Source organism: Pezoporus wallicus, unplaced genomic scaffold (genome assembly GCF_028554395.1).
Source record: "Pezoporus wallicus isolate ANWC-B61680 ecotype Strahan unplaced genomic scaffold, APGP_CSIRO_Pwel_v1 contig_4664, whole genome shotgun sequence".
Classification (NCBI taxonomy): Eukaryota; Metazoa; Chordata; class Aves; order Psittaciformes; family Psittacidae; genus Pezoporus; species Pezoporus wallicus.
In genome coordinates, this window is record NW_026640610.1 from 50,067 (window position 1) to 62,805 (window position 12,739).

Consider the following 12,739-nt stretch of genomic DNA (forward strand, 5'->3'; position numbering starts at 1 on the left):
CTTCCATGCATCCAGCATTACATCCTACAAATCTTGTTAACCACAGGAGCAAAATTAGAAGAACAAGAGGAATCAACAAAACTAAGAAGTGCTTAATGTAAGCCATGTGGAATTTGTTCTTTAGTGAAAAACATGAAAACTGTGCACTGCATGCACAGGACAATTATTTCTCTGATCCTGTAATTCTAAGGCATTTTGCAGATGTCTGTGAATCTCAGGTTGTAATACAAATTTCTTTCTGTTCTCCATAATATAAACTCACATTTTATGAAAAGACACATTTAGTGTTCTGTTCAGAAAAGTAATCTTCACAATGTAGATCGAAAGATACACTACTGTTCCAGATGAATCTAAAATACGGTAAATTAAATTAACATATACAACATTAAATGTGAATATAGTCCATATATGTAAATATTGCATTAACAATAAAGCCTAACTGATACCCTTGTTTCCTTAAAGAATGCTTGGACCATATTCCAGAGCACAGGGGAAGCAGACTCCCAGTCCAGCATGAGCCATGCCAAGCCCAGAACTGGAGGCAGTGCCATACACAAGGCTGTGCATACAAGTGGCACAAGACTGCAACTTCAGACTCGCAGCTATCAAGGAGATTGCTGTGCTGTGCTTTGCTACAGGAATAAACATGCCCTTTCTCTGTTCCAATGTGAACAAAAGTGCATCTACACTGTCATTAATCATATGAGACTGTTTTGCTTCAGATTTGTCAAAACTAATTCACATTTGTGAACTTAGCAACAGATACAGGATTTATCTACACTGGGAGAAAAAGGTTATATAAACTTTGCTAACATAACCAGATTAAATTGTTAATCCATGCCTAAGCAAAAGGTCATTATTAGCTCAGAGTTAACTAAAACTTCGTAGCTAATCTCCAACCTAATTTTGCCCTCTGTTGTTAACTGCAGAAATGCTTTCAGTTAATATATTGGTAAGCTGTGCTTACATCCCCCACTTCTGTAGTTTCTTGCCTTGCAACTCATAAATTAAAAACAAACTATCTTTTTCTAAGACTAATTAGTGCCCAATTAGATCTATGTTGTTACCTAGAGTGGAAACAACAGTGAAGACAAACATTAAGTATTTTAATCTGTTTCATGAAGGATGCTTTTAAGAACATGAACAAAGGAACACCAAAACCTTTATTTCACTTTATTTTTTCCTCCAGATCATAAAATATTACTTTACAAAGCTTGTAAAAATACCCTATTCTTCCGCTTCTAGTGATTCCCATTAGAAAGAGGTACAGTTATACCACTGTGAAAACAGAACTAATTAAAGAATACATGAAATTAAAGGATCTGTAATCATATTAGTAGGTTGTATCCAGCCATAATAATTTCTCATTGCATATAGTTCTTACATAGCTCCTTACACTGGGCTGGCTTAATTCCTTTAGGGTATGGGTATGAGGTATCCACGTTCATAAAATGTCCTGTTTTGTGGAAGAGTAGTTTTTGCTCAAGTAAAAGTGAAGTACCTGAGTTATAATTCCAAAAAGCATTTCTCTACATTCACTTTCTTGGTTTTTTTCTAAGTTGGAAATGTTCAGGTTCTGGTAAAAACATATGCAGGCTTAATTTAAAAGTTCAGTCTGAGAGACAAACTAAGCCTGGCTGCATTGTAAATTGTATATAAATTTACAAAAAAGCAATTCTAATAATGTAAGAAATGAAAGTCTCAAAGTTAAAAAGAACTATCCAAATACCATGCCTTATGTTCATCTGAATTAAGCAATATAAGGAATTACAGTTTGAAAACCTACTGTAATTAGATCCTGAAGTTCAGAAATTCAATATATTTCTAAATGCTGAAGCCTTACTATTCCATATTTTTTGTCTTTTTTGTCCTGATAAAAACTTCTTCAAAGTAAATTTATCCAGTCATATTGAGGATCATACTTGACACCCAAGAGATAACATAATTCTAAATTACGCTCAGAGTTTTCTTCTTTTTTATAGGAAATGAAAATGATCTTCTATTTCCTGAACAAAGGCACCTGGCCTACTGTGAACATGAAAAAGCATGTCCATTACTGTTTGTCACATTGGTAGACAAACTCTTGCCTATGAAGGGCCTAAAGTTTTTTTTTATTACAGTACAGTCAACTGTTTGGATCAAATCGAGATTCATATTCATTTGCTAGCTGCAAATGAATCCCACTGTACTGTCGGTACAGTTTTCTTATATTTTAACATTATTCACCAAAAGCTCCATTCTTCTGAGTTTGCGCTTATTCTTTGGCATTGGCTTGTCATATAAGCCATTTCTGAGAAGATGCTCCTTGCTGTGATGGATCTGGGCACCATGCTGAAGCTGGAAAGAGCATAAAGCTTGAAGTGGACGTAGTATAGTCTGCAGAAAGATGAAGGGGTTGGGGGAGACAAAAAACCCAACTTTTTAGTAAGTTCTTTAGATACATCAATTATTCCAGGTTTTGTATTCAAGGACTACTTAAAAATGCTGATAAAATATAATTTGGATTAAAAATACTGGCAAAGTATAACCTTTGGAGACACAAAGGGTACAGCTGAATAAGAGATGTACTAAAAGGAAGCCATATATTAGACATACATCCATCTACCTGCTGTTATTCCTTACTCCTTTCCTTGGACCCACTCAATCCTGACTTCAGCCCCAGCTGCATTACTTTAAGTTACGGCTTTAACTTGACCTTACCAAGGGACTAGAATCAATTACTGTGGCTCAGCTAACAAGCTATAATAAAATAAGTAACAATAAGCTGTTTGTGCTTGCATGAAAATACCTTGAGGCAAGGTTTTGGAAAAAGAAGAGAGGTGCATGATAAAGGCCCTGCTGTCCTGGAGACTGGACTGTATCCCTGCTTCTGCACAGTGATATTACGTAGGACTAATGAAGCCACACAACCCAAATTTATCTCAAGTGGTTCCTAATTGTAATTTCTTCATTTTCTGGTTGCCTGACTCAGTATCACAAGGCCTCGTGTGCAGATGTGTAAAGCAATCCTGCAGTCAGCAGGAGCTGAGTTTCTACCAAGTAAAATGTGACTCTCCCAAGCATAAAGGAAAATCACTTGACTTATATTTGGCATCAAACTATGTTTCCATTTTTAACTTCCATGGCTCTCAACTTCAATTCACTATCTTATATGCTGGGAATAGCACTCACTTAATTCAGAGAGGATATTAAAAAGTGAATAAATGTTTATGAAGCTCTTAGCTATTGCAACATTTATAGAAGCACCCTTCAGCAATTGATAATTTTGTCTTTGACAAAGAGGCTGAGCTAATTCTAAGGGATAGGGATAAAACAGAATACAGGACTGGGAACTGCAGACACTAATGAAACATTCACCCTATATCTGAGTAAGACAGATGTCCTAATGAAGGAAAAATATGCCAACATCATCCTAGCACACCAAATGAAAAAATAAATACACAAAACCCATTTAAATTTCAGTATTTCAAATTTTTCATAACTCTAACTACTACAATAAATAATTACCTTCTTTTAGCATAAAAGCATATGATAGCTGCACTGCCATAAAAGAGACACAAGCTTTTAAAGAAGTTGCTTTATGCAGAGTTCCAGTTTCTGAGCCACAGTTTCTTATGTTCACACACTTTGTCCCAGCCTGGTTCTAAATGCAACTGATTTAATGTTAAGGTGACTCTCTGGTACCACAGAGTATGCCAGGGGTGGCATGCTCTCCACTATGCCAATTGCAGAAGCAATTTTTGACCTGGGAACACTTTTTAAGAGATGGAGGTCAAGTATCAAAATATTCATTATCTGATGGAGAGGGACTGGAGCACCCCAGGTTGGACACTAGAATGTAGTGAATCCATGGATGAGCTTTAAATCTCTTTTCAGAGACCCTTCTGTATTACATACCGGGCACACAATCAGATTGCAGACCTGGGTCTATGGTGTGAAATTACGAGCCTTTTTTAAAAGGCTTATTAAATTGACATTACTTATGTCATCAACAAAAGATTAAGAAGGACATTATCTTAATAACCTCTTCCTTCACAGACTAGTAGGATCACAACTTGCACAGAAAAAGGTAATGTCCAATTAGTATTCTCTGACCTGGGATAAACCTAAACTCCAGAACTGTTCAGTCACAAATTCCTTCAGTGACATGTAAGAGTTGTAAGCTGGCGGGAAAGAAGACATAACCCAGTGGGTTGCATTTGACAGTCACAGGAGTGCAGGAGGTCAGCAGGACAGGTTTACAAAAGCATTTTATCTTTGAGCTGGCTGTGAGGGGTTATTCAGATCATCTCTGCTGTCTAGTTTTTGCAGAAAACAACTTACCACTTTCCATGCATTAATAATCTCAATTCCCTCTCTCAAAGTCCATCAGACTTTGGGTTTTTCAGAGTCAAAGATCACCTTACTGTGCTTTGACTTCAGAGAATCACTGAAAAATAAGGAAATATTCTGACACCAACATGTTACAAATTATCATAGAACCACAGAATGGTTTGAGTTGGAAAGGGCATTAAAATCACCTAGTTCCAACCCCCTGCCATGGACAAGAACACCTTCCCCTAGACCAGGTTGCTCAAAGCCACGCCCAACCTGGCCTTGAATACTTCCGGGGATGGGGCATCCACAAATTCTCTAGGCAACCTGTTCCAGTGTCTCACCACTCGCATAGTAAAGAATGTCTTCCTTATATCTAATCTAAATCTATCTTCTTTCATGTTAAATCCATTCCCCCTTGTCCTGTCACTACATGCACTTGTATAAAATGTTCCTACCCAGATTTTTCATAGGCCCCCTTTAGGGACTGGAAGACTGCTATATTGTCTCCAAGAACCACTTCTTCTTCAGCTTAACAACCCCAGCTCTTTCAGCCTGTCTTCACACGAGAGGTGTTCCAGCCTTCTGAGCATCTTTGTGGCACTCCTCTGGACTTGCTCCAACAGGTCTATGCCCTTTTTTATGTTGGGGCCCCCTGAGCTGGAAGTGGTACTCCAGGTGGTGTCTCATGAGGGTGGAGTAGAGAGGGAGAATCAGCTTTCCCTCCTTTTGATGCAGCCCAGCATAAGGCTGGCTTTCTAGGCTGCAAGCACCCACTGACAGCTCATGTTTTGCTTCTCACCAACCAACATTTCCAAATGCTTCTCCTCAGAGCTCTTCATCTGTTCTCTGCCCAGCCTGTAGTTGTGTTTGGGACTGCCCCAAACCGGATGCAGGGGCTTGCACTTGGCCTTGAACTTCATGAGGTTTGCACTGGCCCACTTCTCAGGCCTGTTGAGGCTCTTCTGGAGAACATCCCTTCCCTCCAGCATGTCGACCGCACCACACAGCTTGGTGTTGCTGAAAAACTTGCTGAGGGTGCATCAATCCCAGCGCCCATCTTGACAAGAAAAATGTTGAACAGCACCAGTACCAAAACCAACCCCTGAGGAACACCACTTGTCACTGATATCAAGTAACATCAAGCTGCTGATGTGGTCAATGGCTCCAAGTTATCTGGACATCAAGCCACTGACCACAACTCTTTGAGTGTGACCATCCAGCCAATTCCTTATCCACCAAGCAGTCCAACCACATGTCTACAATTTACAGACAAGCATGTCATGCAGGACAGTGTCACATGCCTTCCATAAGTCCAGGCGGATGATGTCAGTTGCTCTTATCCACAAGTGAAGTGGCCTCATTGTAGAAGGCCACCAAATTTCTCAGGCATGATTTGCCCCTAGTGAAGCCATATTGGCTGTCATCAGTCATGCCTTTATTATTCATGTGCCTTAGCACAGTTTCCAGGAGGATCTGCTCGGACACCAAGGTGAGACTGATAGGCCTGTAGCTCACTTTTTCCCTGTTATAAAATATGCATTATATTTCCCCTTTTCCAGTCAGCAGGAACTTCACCGGACTGCCACAACTTCTCAGATATAATGATTACTGGCTTAGCCACTTCATCTGCCTTCAATCTGAGAGCAATATTGAATAAAGAATAGAAAAACTAGAGAGACTTTTGGAATACAAGAAAAATTACACATTAATCTGAAAATACTAGAGTTAATAAATAACGTAAGAAAACCAGTTTCTATTGATACATTCTTGTTTGAGTTGCTATGCAATAAAACCATTACAATGCTGTTAAGATTTTAATTGTCAAATGTGACATTAACAGGTAAGTACCTTCACTGCCCCTCTGCTATCCAATAAAGAAAAACGCAGGCGTTTACAGTTACATACCTCTTGTATATTCTTATTTTTTTCCATGATTGTAAGAGCAACAGCTGCACATTCAAGTGTAGACAGACAGGTGTTTGTTGGCTGTGTACGAATTACATATTGACTTGAAATGTTGGTTTTTATCTGCACCTGAAAAATAGCAAACTCTACTAAAATAAACAGGTCAGTATACCAAACAAGATACTTCTTCCCTACAGTAAGCAAAACACAGTCCCTTCCACTCCGTGTTCAGTTGCTTTCTCTCCTTTTTGCTGTTTTGTCGCCCAGTAGCCAATGACCTTATGCTACTTAGTTTAATACCATAATACCCATGAATTGCCCTAAGAGAAAAGAACTGCGCATTTGTTACTGTACAAACATGAAAATAAAAAATAATTGTTTGTTAGAGAAAGACTGAGTGAATTTTTAGCAACCAATTTCAGTTGCCACAGATACATAACAAAAATAAAATTAGTCATCTATGCTTGTTTTATCGCACTCTAAACACACATATGATCCAAGTACAATGGACAATGACTGTCTAGTCACTGACACTATTTACCTTGGTTAAATACTGGTCAAGTTCTGAGTGAAAGACTTTTAGAAACTACACTTATTCACACGATGTACTAGCTCACTGATTAGAATTATTTGCTTACCTAAATCGTGTTTGAATATTATTTACAGGCTCTTCCTCAAATGATAACCACTCTGTAAGCCACAAGTTAAAGGCTTTTAGGGAAAAGAAATTGAGTACACCCACTACACTGCCTGTTTCATCAGCTCCAAAAGCTTTTACTGAATTTATAAACAGCAGTTGAAGCAAAGAATTTACATTATTAAACTTTGTATGAAAATTTAGGTATTATTCATTTATTCCTAAAATTTGCATCTCCACATATGTTTCAATATAATCCAAACAAGTTAATGTCTTAGCAACATTGTGACCATTCTTAACCAAAAATTAGCAGTTTCTTCTCAAAAAAAAATATAGTACAGTACAAAAAAACCCTAAGGAATTATTATAAAAAAGCAAGTCAATTTTCTCTTTTTTTAATCTCATCCCACAAACTCTTATTCTTTCTTCTTCTCGAGAAAATGAGTGACTGTTTCCCATGGCCATTACAATATTGCTCCCATTCTGCTTGCCAGGGAAAACATTTTTCAGTTACTTCACTTCACTATTTTCCCTCTTTACTTTTTCCATTTTGCTTTTATTTATAATGCTTCATTTTCCTTCATCTCTTTCATATGCAGTCACCCACTCTTAAAGGTTCAAGGTATTTTAGCACATCTTACAAAATCCATTTTGCTCCCTCAAGTGAAGATCGATGCCTTTGTTATTTTAAGGCTGCTTACCACAATAATTAACTCCAAAGCACTGTATTTTTTATCAGGTTATATGATTACCAGCTGTTAATTGAACTGAAAAAAAAAACAGTAGTCTCAAAGAACATATAAATGTATCTTTAGAATCACAGAATCATAGAATAGCTAGGGTTAGAAAGGACCTTAAGATCATCAAGTTCCAACCCCCCTGCCATGGGCAGGAACACCTCACACTAAACCATGTCACCCAAGGCTCTGCCCAACCAGGTCTTGAACACCGCCAGGGATGGAGCATTCACAACCTCCCTGGGCAACCCATTCCAGTGCCTCACCACCCTCACAGTAAAGAACTTCATCCTTATATCCAATCTAAACTTCCCCTGTTTAAGTTTTAACCCGCTATCCCTTGTCCTATCACTAGAGTCCCTAATGAAGAGTCCCTCTCCAGCATCCTTGTAGGCCCCCTTCAGATACTGGAAGGCTGCTATGAGGTCTCCATGCTGCCTTCTCTTCTCCAGGCCTAACAGCCCCAACTTTCTCAGCCTGTCTTCATACGGGAGGTGCTCCAGTCCCCTGATCATCCCCGTGGCCCTCCTCTGGACTTCTTCCAACAGCTCCATTTCCTTTACATGTTGAGGACACCAGAACTGCACACAATACTCCAGGTGAGGTCTCACAAGAGCAGAGAAGAGGGGCAGGATCACCTCCTTCGACCTGCTGGTCATGCTCCTTTTGATGCAGCCCAGGATACGGTTGGCTTTCTGGGCTGCAAGCGCACACTGAATCCTGCTCATGTTCAGTTTCTCATCAACCAGCACTGCCAAGTCCTTCTCTGCACAGGGCTGCTCTGAATCTCTTCTCTGCCCAGCCTGCAGCTGTGCCTGTGATTGCTCTGACCCAGGTGTAGGACCTTGCACTTGTCATGGTTAAACTTCATGAGGTTGGCATCAGCACACCTCACAAGCATGTCGAGGTCCCTCTGGATGGCATTCCTTCCCTCCAGGGTTATCTACCGAACCACACAGCTTGGTGTCACTGGCAAACTTGCTGAGGGCGCACTCAATCCCACTGTCCATGTCACCAACAAAGATGTTGAACAAGACCGGTCCCAACACCGATCCCTCAGGGACACCGCTCGTTACTGGTCTCCAGCTGGACATTGAGCCACTGACCACAACTCTTTGCATGCAGCCATCCAGCCAGTTCTTTATCCAGCAGGTGGTCCAATCATCAAATTGACATCTTGCCAATTTAGAGACATGGATTTTGTGTTGAACACTTTGCATAAGTCCAGGTAGATGACATCAGCTGCTCTACCCCTGTCCATCAGTTCTGTAGCCCCATCACAGAAGGCCACCAAATCGGTCAGGCAGGATTTCCCCTTAGTGAAGCCATGCTGGCTGTCACCAAGCACCTTGTTGTTTTTCATGTGCCTTAGCATGCCTTCCAGGAGAATCTGCTCCAAGATTTTGCTAGGCACAGAGGTGAGACTGACTGGTCTGTAATTCCCCGGGTCATCCATTTTCCCCTTCTTGAAAATGGGGGTTATATTAGCCTTTTTCCAGTTGTCAGGAACTTTAGCTGACTGCCATGATTTTTCAAATATGATGGACAGTGTTTTAGCAAATTCATTTGCCAGCTCCTTCAGGACCCACAGATGGATTTCATCAGGCCCCATGGACTTGTGCATGTTCAGGTTCTTAAGATGATCTCGATCCTCTCCTACAGTGGGCCCAAGGTCTTCATTCTCACAGTCCCTTCATCTGCCTTCCAAGACTTGGGTGGTGTGCCCAGAGCCTTTGGCAGTGAAGACTGAGGCAAAGAAGTCATTAAGAACCTCAGTTTTCTCCAAATCCAGGGTAGCCAGTTCTCCTGATAGCTTCCAGAGAGGGCCCATGCTGTCCCTAGTCTGTCTTTTATTTGCAATGTACCTGTAGAATCCGTTCCTGTTATCTTTCATATATATTTATATTAAGACAAGCTTAATTTTAACTGGGCCTTGGCTTCCCAAACCTGGTCCCTAGCTTCCCAGACAGCATCCCTGTATTCTTCCCAGGCCACCTGTCCTTGCTTCCACCTTTTATAAGCCTCTTTTTTTCCCCTCTAAGTTTCCTCAGCAGCTCCTTATCTATCCATGGAGGTCTCCTGGCCCTCCTGCTGCACTTCCTTCTAGTCAGGATGCAACATTCCTGAGCTTGGTATTCAGACACCTGAATACCAACCAACAGTCCTGCACCCCCCTGCCCTCTAGGGCTATATCCCATGGAACCTTACTAAGCAGGTTTTTGAAGAGGCCGAAGTCTGCTCTCTTGAAGTCCAGGGCAGTGAGCTTGCTGCACGCTCTTCTCACTGTCCTGAGGATCTGGAACTCGAACATCTCATGTTTGCTACAACCAAGGCTGCCCTGGAGCATCGCATTTCCAACCAGCCCCTCCCTGTTGGTGAGCACGAGGTCAAGCATGGCACCTCTCCTTGTCAGCTCCTCTATTACTTGCAGGAGGAAGTTGCCTTGCACACAATTGAGGAACCTCCTGGACTGCTTGTGCCGGGCTGTACTGTCCCTCCAACAGATATCAGGATGGCTGAAGTCCCGCACGAGGACAACGACCTGAGAGCATGAGGCTGTTCCTATCTGTCTATAGAGCACTTCATCCATAGGGTCCTCTTCATCAGGCAGTTTGTAACACATCCCCACAATAATATCCCACATCACTGTTCTCCCTTTAACTCTGACCCACAAAGTCTCTGTTCACTGCTCACCTGTCCCCAGACAGAGTTCCATACTCTCCAGCCTATCCCTAACATAAGGACAACTCCCCCTCCCCTTCTGCTGGGCCTGTTTCTTCTGAAGAGCCTGTAACCTTCCATTCCAACACTCCAGTCATAGGCACCATCCCACCATGTTTCTGTGACACCTATTATATCATATCCCCGTAGACAAGCACACATCTCTAATTCCTCTTGTTTGTTCCCCATACTATGGGTGTTTGTATAGAGGCATCTGAGCCGAGCTCCAAATGAAGCCGGCTCATTGGCTGCAGCGGCTGAAATATCTCTACATTGCTCCAAACATTTATTATAGGTGCTGGCAACTGACTGGGTGTGTTGGGATGGAATGATGCCCCCCACCCCCATCACATCTAGTTTAAAGCTTTCTTGACCAGCCTGGCAAGCCTCCTACCAAAACCGCTCTTCCCCTTTAGACCAGCTCCACTAGCCTCCAGTAGACCTGCCCTCCCAAATTGAGTCACATGTTCTAGATACCCAACCCCCTGACTATGGCACCACTCTTCTAACCATTTATTAACCTGCCAAATCCACCTGGCCTTTTTAAGGTCCTTCCCTTTAACCTAAAGAATTGATGAAAAGACAATCTGAGCTCCTAACCATGTCTCCCGGGGCTCTGTAGCCCTTCGTAATGTTCTCTGGGCTACTGTTACCTATATCACTATCACCCACATGGATGACTATGGGTAACAGTCAGAGGGACTTCCTAGACCAGACAGCCTCGATGCAACATCCCTGATCTGAGCCTTTAGTAGGCAACACACCTTCCTTGAGACCAGGTCAGGCTGACAGGTGGGTGCCTCTGTGCCTTTCAAAGTAGAGCCCCCTACTACTGTGACCCATTGCTTTTTCCTGGCAGCACTATTAGCGATCTTCTTTACCGGTGCATCAGCCGGTTGTTCATGTGCTGGTGTGTGTTTCCTCATTACCCCCCTGCAGAACTGCGAAGCGGTTCTGGGTGGGCACATGAGATTTAGGAGGAAGCCCCTTGCTTTTAATTGTTCTCTTCCTCCTTTTTTTTGTTGTCTTTTTTGTTAACTAGTTCCCAGCTTCCTGGGTTAGCGGCCTCCTTCTTTCCTCCATGAGCTACAATGGACAGTTTGGGCGCGGAGTAAGCAGTCCTGCTTCCTCTCAGCCTCCCTGACATCTTTTTAGCCTATTGACAGTGTCCCACAGCTCAGCCCCTGCTGCAGGAGGGCCTCCAACAGGGTGCAATGAGTGCAGCCCTGCCCATTGTGCACCGCCTCAAGAGAACAGTGCAGGCACTCTCGACACCCCGAGCTCTGCCCTGCAGCCTCCCCTCTCATCGGCTCTGTCTGGGCGCCTACACTGACCACCGCTGGCCACCAGAGATCCTGGTCATGAGGTGAGTGCTCACCATCCCACTCACTTGCACACTCACCTGCCCACTCACCCTGCCTGCGCAAACTGCAGCACAAACTTCTTGAACATACTTACTATTCTTAGATATTTGAAAGTAATGGTTACAGGTATTAATGGTACTGCAAATTCAGTGGTCATCTCCACTTAAAACTCATTTTTATTTTCTGCATCTACTCAGCATATTTCTGCAAATGAATTGGCACAACGTCTGACAAATTACTCAGTGAATGCCTATTACTTACTATAAAATCAAACCTGATATTAAATATTGAAAGCCAAGGTAGTTGAAAAAGTTGATTTGTCTGCAAACTCAGGGTCTTTAGTTTCTAGCTCTGTATGCTGACTGTCTAAAAAAAAAGTAAATTTATACCTAGCATCTCATTAGCAGATTATACTTGCTATTACACTCTACTGGAAGACCATCATAAGATCTTTAATTTATAGGAATACTGTAGAATCTTTATCTATTGTATGAAAGATATTAATAGTTATTGGATATTCAACGGCAAATTTAGCCCATCTTCTATGGAATAGATCCAGGGCAGATTTAAGAATGAAGCTAGTGGATACATAATAAGATTTATCATACCTTCTTCAATTTGGTATTGAAAAATCAAAAGAGAATAAATTTATTTAGGAAAGAAAATGTAGAATTTGGACATCTGTGTATGCAATGAAACGCAAAAGAAAATTAAATTGAAATAAATATTTGTATTTGTTGTTCCTCAAGGTTTGCTTTGTTTTTATGCTCCCTTTACTGGTACCAGATATGGATCTCCATCATGATAGAGTAGGAAAGCTAGTTATTTCAAGAATACAGAGACCTATGGTTTTAGTCCCTACTTAGAAATTCCTGTCGAGGTATTAAAACACAGGGTAAACTCTGTTCATGGGTTCTTCAGCGAGTATCCTGAACAGCAGAGAAGGCACATATCCACACTTTTCCTCAACAGCTGGCAGCCACATTCTTGACAGAGTCTCTACAGAAATTGAAAATACCTCATGGACTACCTGTAGGCACACTGGCTTCCCCCTTTTC

The 12,739-nt window shown here is 41.6% G+C and overlaps 1 protein-coding gene across 1 annotated transcript in view; it reads right to left on the reverse strand.

Annotated features, from left to right (window-relative positions):
• Positions 1-1,158: 1,158 nt before the first annotated feature.
• DTWD2 (DTW domain containing 2) overlaps positions 1,159-12,739 on the reverse strand; it is a gene marked incomplete at its 5' end in the record, with an annotated part of 62,825 nt that continues 51,244 nt past the window's right edge. The window contains 2 exons of the mRNA XM_057419726.1: positions 1,159-2,376; positions 6,223-6,351. Coding sequence (XP_057275709.1) covers positions 2,206-2,376; positions 6,223-6,351 — 300 coding nt within the window. The remainder of the gene's footprint in view (positions 2,377-6,222; positions 6,352-12,739) is intronic.